Below are 6,782 nucleotides of genomic sequence, written 5' to 3'. Positions count from 1 at the left end.
CTAGAGAGTATAAACCAAGTCTATCCAGTCTTTCTTCATAAGACAGTCCTGACATCCTAGGAATCAGTCTGGTGAACCTTCTCTGCACTCCCTCTATGGCAATAATGTCCTTCCTCAGATTTGGAGACCAAGACTGTACGCAATACTCCAGGTGTGGTCTCACCAAGACCCTGTACAACTGCAGTAGAACCTCCCTGCTCCTATACTCAAATCCTTTTGCTATGAAAGCTAACATACCATTCGCTTTCTTCACTGCCTGCTGCACCTGCATGCCTACTTTCAATGACTGGTGTACCATGACACCCAGGTCTCGCTGCATCTCCCCTTTTCCTAGTCGGCCACCATTTCCTAGTCGGCCGTCCTGTTGCGCCCGGCGTCCTTTTGCGCCCGTCGTCCTTTTGCGCCCGTCGTCCTGTTGCGCCCGTCGTCCTGTTGCGCCCGGCGTCCTGTTGCGCCCGGCGTCCTGTTGCGCCCGGCGTCCTGTTGCGCCCGGCGTCCTTTTGCGCCCGGCGTCCTTTTGCGCCCGGCGTCCTGTTGCGCCCGGCGTCCTTTTGCGCCCGGCGTCCTTTTGCGCCGGGTCTTTTGCGCCCGTCGCCCTTTTGCGCCCGTCGCCCTTTTGCGCCCGTCGCCCTTTTGCGCCCGTCGCCCTTTTGCGCCCGTCGCCCTTTTGCGCCCGTCGCCCTTTTGCGCCCGTCGTCCTTTTGCGCCCGTCGCCCTTTTGCGCCCGTCGTCCTGTTGCGCCCGTCGTCATGTTGCGCCCGTCGTCCTGTTGCGCCCGGCGTCCTTTTGCGCCCGTCGTCCTTTTGCGCCCGTCGTCCTTTTGCGCCCGTCGTCCTTTTGCGCCCGTCGTCCTGTTGCGCCCGTCGTCCTGTTGCGCCCGTCGTCCTGTTGCGCAGGATTGGGAGTAGGGAGGGAGGGGGAGAGGGATGGGGGAGAGAGGGGAAGAGTGGGGGAGGGAGAGTGGAGGGGAAGGGGGAGAGAAGTTGGAAGGTGGGGAGGGAGGAGGAGAGGGGTAGGGGGAGTGGTGGAAGAGGGATAGGGGGAAGGGGGTGGGGGGGGACAGGGAAAGGAGGGTGGGGGAGAGAGGGGATTGGAGAGGGAGAGGGGTGAGGAGAGGGAGAGGGGGAGGAGAGAAGGGGGATAGAAGGGAAGAGGGAGAGGGAGGGAGGGAGGGTAGCGGGGGGTAGCGTGGAGTGAGTGAGAGAGAGCCGGGGAGTGGTGGAAGAGGGAAGAGGGTTAGGGGAAGGGGGGTGGAGAGAGGAGAAGGGAGGGGAAGAGAGAGGGTGGGGATGGAAGAGGCGTGGGGTAAGGGGATAGAAGTGGAAGAGTGGGGAGGGAGGGGTATGGGGAGTGGTGAAAGAGGGACAGAGGGGTAAGGGTAAGGGGGTGGTGGTAGAGAGGGAAAGGGGATGGGGGAGAGAGGGATGGGTGGGAGAGGGAGAGGGGTGACGAGAGGGAAACATAGAAGCATAGAAATTAAGTGCAGGAGTAGGCCATTCGGCCCTTCGAGCCTGCACCGCCATTCAATATGATCATGGCTGATCACCCAACTCAGTATCCCATCCCTGCCTTCTCTCCATACCCCCGATCCCTTTAGCCACAAGGGCCACATCTAACTCCCTCTTAAATATAGCCAATGAACTGGCCTCAACTACCTTTTGTGGCAGACAGTTCCAGAGACTCCCCACTATCTGTGTGAAAAATGTTTTCCTCATCTCAGTACTAAAGGATTTCCCCTTTATCCTTAAACTGTGACCCGCTTGTCCTGGACTTCCCCAACATCGGGAACAATCTTCCTGCATCAGACAAATGCAATTCAGGACTTTTCTCTTCACAAGCAAAGTCAGAATGACGGTCAGTGAAGAATTCGAATATTCGCTGAGCGTTCAGATGATGCGCGCGCCTCCTGCACCAAAGGGGGGGGGGGAGCGTGTGTCGTCACACACAAATATCTTGTAGCGGAGACCTGTTGCACCCGTCGTCCTGTTGCGCACGTCGTCCTGTTGCGCCCGTCGTCCTGTTGCGCCCGTCGTCCTGTTGCGCCCGTCGTCCTGTTGCGCCCGTCGTCCTGTTGCGCCCGTCGTCCTGTTGCGCCCGTCGTCCTGTTGCGCCCGTCGTCCTGTTGCGCCCGTCGTCCTGTTGCGCCCGTCGTCCTGCTGCGCCCGTCGTCCTGTTGCGCCCGTCGTCCTGTTGCGCCCGTCGTCCTTTTGCGCCCGTCGTCCTGTTGCGCCCGTCGTCCTGTTGCGCCCGTCGTCCTGTTGCGCCCGTCGTCCTGTTGCGCCCGTCGTCCTGTTGCGCCCGTCGTCCTGTTGCGCCCGTCGTCCTGTTGCGCCCGTCGTCCTCCTGCGCCCGTCGTCCTCCTGCGCCCGTCGTCCTGCTGCGCCCGTCGTCCTGCTGCGCCCGCCCACAGTTTCAAATAATTCTAAATTGAACTTCTTAAACAAGGAAATCTTGTTTTCCAGAGCCTCTGGGGAGGTTCTGGAGATACAATAATCCAATCTTGAGGCAAATAACCATCTTTAAAACTGGCATTGCCTCTGCCTTTAATTCTACATTCTCCGAGGATGCAGGATGCCGCGACAATCTCTTGTAACAAGTACAGAAAGGCAGTCAACTGCTAAAAGATCAAAGAGAGGAAAGAGTATGGAAGGGAAAGGCTTTTCAGAATCATAATCAGATTTTATTTGCCATGTTTTGCAACATATGAGGAATTTCATTGGCCAGGTCAGTCATACAATTAAAAGCAACAGCACTCAAAAACACATTTTAATACGGACATTCACCACAGTGATTCCTACACATTCCTCACTGTGATGGAAGGCGAAATAAAGTTCAAGTCCCTTCCGTTTGTTCTTCCTCGGTCGGGGGCCTCAAACTCCGTTCAATGGTGAACTCCTCTTGGTCTCCAGGCCTATAGTGCTGCACAAATCACTGCACCACATGCATCTATTTATATTCTTTTCACATGGTTCATGCAGCTGGATATTAACTTGCCGACATGGAAAGAGATGCAGTGAGCATTCAATAGTTCAGACTTCTGGGTGAATTAAGGGGCTGCTTGATGGGCTGAGGGTAATCGAGATTGACTGATTGTCGTTCTTTTGGAAGAACTGATGGAAGTTCTTATGGAAAAGCTGATTAATTGACTACAGGATGAGCTGGTGGGCTCGAGGATTGCTGGATGAGTGTTCTAGAAACATAGAAAATAGGTGCAGGAGGAGGCCATTCAGCCCTTCGAGCCAGCACCGCCATTCATTGGTAAATGGTAGGGAATTGAAGAATACAGTTGAACAGAGGGATCTGGGAATAACCGTGCATAGTTCCTTGAAGGTGGAATCTCATATAGATAGGGTGGTAAAGAAAGCTTTTGGTATGCTAGCCTTTATAAATCAGAGCATTGAGTATAGAAACATAGACATAGAAACATAGAAATTAGGTGCAGGAGTAGGCCATTCGGCCCTTCGAGCCTGCACCGCCATTCAATATGATCATGGCTGATCATCCAACTCAGTATCCTGTACCTGCCTTCTCTCCACACCCTCTGATCCCCTTAGCCACAAGGGCCACATCTAACTCCCTCTTAAATATAGCCAATGAACTGGCCTCGACTACCCTCTGTGGCAGAGAGTTCCAGAGATTCACCACTCTCTGTGTGAAAAAAGTTTTTCTCATCTCGGTTTTAAAGGATTTCCCCCTTATCCTTAAGCTGTGACCCCTTGTCCTGGACTTTCCCAACATCGGGAACAATCTTCCTGCATCTAGCCTGTCCAACCCCTTAAGAATTTTGTAAGTTTCTATAAGATCCCCTCTCAATCACCTAAATTCTAGAGAGTATAAACCAAGTCTATCCAGTCTTTCTTCATAAGACAGTCCTGACATCCTAGGAATCAGTCTGGTGAACCTTCTCTGCACTCCCTCTATGGCAATAATGTCCTTCCTCAGATTTGGAGTCCAAGACTGTACGCAATACTCCAGGTGTGGTCTCACCAAGACCCTGTACAACTGCAGTAGAACCTCCCTGCTCCTATACTCAAATCCTTTTGCTATGAAAGCTAACATACCATTCGCTTTCTTCACTGCCTGCTGCACCTGCATGCCTACTTTCAATGACTGGTGTACCATGACACCCAGGTCTCGCTGCATCTCCCCTTTTCCTAGTCGGCCACCATTTCCTAGTCGGCCGTCCTGTTGCGCCCGGCGTCCTTTTGCGCCCGTCGTCCTTTTGCGCCCGTCGTCCTGTTGCGCCCGTCGTCCTGTTGCGCCCGGCGTCCTTTTGCGCCCGGCGTCCTTTTGCGCCCGGCGTCCTTTTGCGCCCGCCGTCCTGTTGCGCCCGGCGTCCTGTTGCGCCCGGCGTCCTTTTGCGCCCGTCGTCCTTTTGCGCCCGGCGTCCTTTTGCGCCCGGCGTCCTTTTGCGCCCGGCGTCCTTTTGCGCCCGGCGTCCTTTTGCGCCCGGCGTCCTTTTGCGCCCGGCGTCCTTTTGCGCCCGTCGTCCTGTTGCGCCCGTCGTCCTTTTGCGCCCGTCGTCCTGTTGCGCCCGTCGTCCTTTTGCGCCCGTCGTCCTTTTGCGCCCGTCGTCCTTTTGCGCCCGTCGTCCTTTTGCGCCCGTCGTCCTTTTGCGCCCGTCGTCCTTTTGCGCCCGTCGTCCTTTTGCGCCCGTCGTCCTTTTGCGCCCGTCGTCCTTTTGCGCCCGTCGTCCTGTTGCGCAGGATTGGGAGTAGGGAGGGAGGGGGAGAGGGATGGGGGAGAGAGGGGAAAGAGTGGGGAGGGAGAGTGGGAGGGGAAGGGGGAGAGAAGTGGAAGAGTGGGGAGGGAGGAGGAGAGGGGTAGGGGGGATGTGAGCGAAGAGGGATAGTGGGAAGGGGGTGGGGAGGTAGAGGGACAAGGGCCGTGGTGGGGAGAGAGGGATTGGAGAGGGAGAGGGGTGAGGAGAGGGATGAGGGTGAGGAGAGCAGGGTAAGGAAGGGGGATAGGCACGTGGATGGAAAAGTGGAGAGGGAGGGCCGGGAGGGGTAGAGGGGTAGACGGGCGTGAGGAAGAGCGACGGGGGAGTGGTGGAAGAGGGACAGAGGGTAGGGGAAGGGTGGTGGAGAGAGGCGAAGGGAGTGGAAAGCGCATGGAGCGGGATGGGGATGGAAGATGCGGTGGGTAGGGGATAGAAGTGGGAAGAGTGGGGGAGGGCGGGGTATGGGGAAGTGGTGCATAGACGAGGGACAGAGGGGTATGGGGTAAGGTGGTGGTTTAGAGAGGAAGGGTGGGGGGAGTGGAGGATTGGGTGGGAGCGGGAGCGGGGTGACGAGAGGGAAACATAGAAGCATAGAACTTAAGTGCAGGAGTAGGCCATTCGGCCCTTCGAGCATGCACCGCCATTCAATATGATCATGGCTGATCACCCAACTCAGTATCCCATCCCTGCCTTCTCTCCATACCCCCGATCCCTTTAGCCACAAGGGCCACATCTAACTCCCTCTTAAATATAGCCAATGAACTGGCCTCAACTACCTTCTGTGGCAGACAGTTCCAGAGACTCACCACTATCTGTGTGAAAAATGTTTTCCTCATCTCAGTACTAAAGGATTTTCCCCTTTATCCTTAAACTGTGACCCGCTTGTCCTGGACTTCCCCAACATCGGGGAACAATCTTCCTGCATCAGACAAATGCAATTCAGGACTTTTCTCTTTACAAGCAAAGTCAGAATGACGGTCAGTGAAGAATTCGAATATTCGCTGAGCGTTCAGATGATGCGCGCGCCTCCTGCACCAAAGGGGGGGGGGGGGAGCGTGTGTCGTCACACACAAAGATCTTGTAGCGGAGACCTGCTGCGCCCGTCGTCCTGCTGCGCCCGTCGTCCTGCTGCGCCCGTCGTCCTGCTGCGCCCGTCGTCCTGCTGCGCCCGTCGTCCTGCTGCGCCCGTCGTCCTGCTGCGCCCGTCGTCCTGCTGCGCCCGTCGTCCTGCTGCGCCCGTCGTCCTGCTGCGCCCGTCGTCCTGCTGCGCCCGTCGTCCTGCTGCGCCCGTCGTCCTGCTGCGCCCGTCGTCCTGCTGCGCCCGTCGTCCTGCTGCGCCCGTCGTCCTGCTGCGCCCGTCGTCCTGCTGCGCCCGTCGTCCTGCTGCGCCCGTCGTCCTGCTGCGCCCGTCGTCCTGCTGCGCCCGTCGACCGGCTGCGCCCGTCGCCCGGCTGCGCCCGTCGCCCGGCTGCGCCCGTCGCCCGGCTGCGCCCGTCGCCCGGCTGCGCCCGTCGCCCGGCTGCGCCCGTCGCCCGGCTGCGCCCGTCGTCCTGCTGCGCCCGTCGTCCTGCTGCGCCCGTCGTCCTGCTGCGCCCGTCGTCCGGCTGCGCCCGTCGTCCGGCTGCGCCCGTCGTCCGGCTGCGCCCGTCGTCCGGCTGCGCCCGTCGTCCGGCTGCGCCCGTCGTCCGGCTGCGCCCGTCGTCCTGCTGCGCCCGTCGTCCTGCTGCGCCCGTCGTCCTGTTGCGCCCGTCGTCCTGTTGCGCCCGTCGTCCTTTTGTGCCCGTCGTCCTTTTGCGCCCGTCACATCCGGGTTTGTCACCTTATGATCAAAAAATGAACGGATAAGGCCACATACCCTGATGTGACAAAAAATGAACGGATAAGGCCACATACCCGGATGTGACAAAAAATTAACGGATAAGGCGACATGCCCGGATGTGAGAAAAAATTAACCGATTAGGCGACATACCCGGATGTGACAAAAAATTAACGGATAAGGCCACATACCCGGATGTGACAAAAAATTAACGGATAAGGCCACATACCCGGATGTGACAAA

General features: G+C 57.6%; 1 protein-coding gene across 1 annotated transcript; it reads right to left on the bottom strand.

Moving 5' to 3' along the window:
- Window positions 1-348: 348 nt before the first annotated feature.
- LOC116969923 (uncharacterized protein FLJ40521-like) lies at window positions 349-6,542 on the bottom strand (the record flags this gene model as incomplete). The annotated part of the gene is made up of 3 exons (XM_033016682.1): window positions 349-698; window positions 1,967-2,478; window positions 5,815-6,542. Coding segments are annotated over 3 exons (1,590 nt in total), but the record flags the coding sequence as incomplete, so codon positions are not given.
- Between the last annotated feature and the right edge of the window lie 240 nt (window positions 6,543-6,782).

This window comes from Amblyraja radiata, unplaced genomic scaffold, assembly GCF_010909765.2.
Source record: "Amblyraja radiata isolate CabotCenter1 unplaced genomic scaffold, sAmbRad1.1.pri scaffold_416_ctg1, whole genome shotgun sequence".
NCBI classification, from domain to species: domain Eukaryota; kingdom Metazoa; phylum Chordata; class Chondrichthyes; order Rajiformes; family Rajidae; genus Amblyraja; species Amblyraja radiata.
This window is presented reverse-complemented; position numbering and strand designations above follow the sequence as displayed.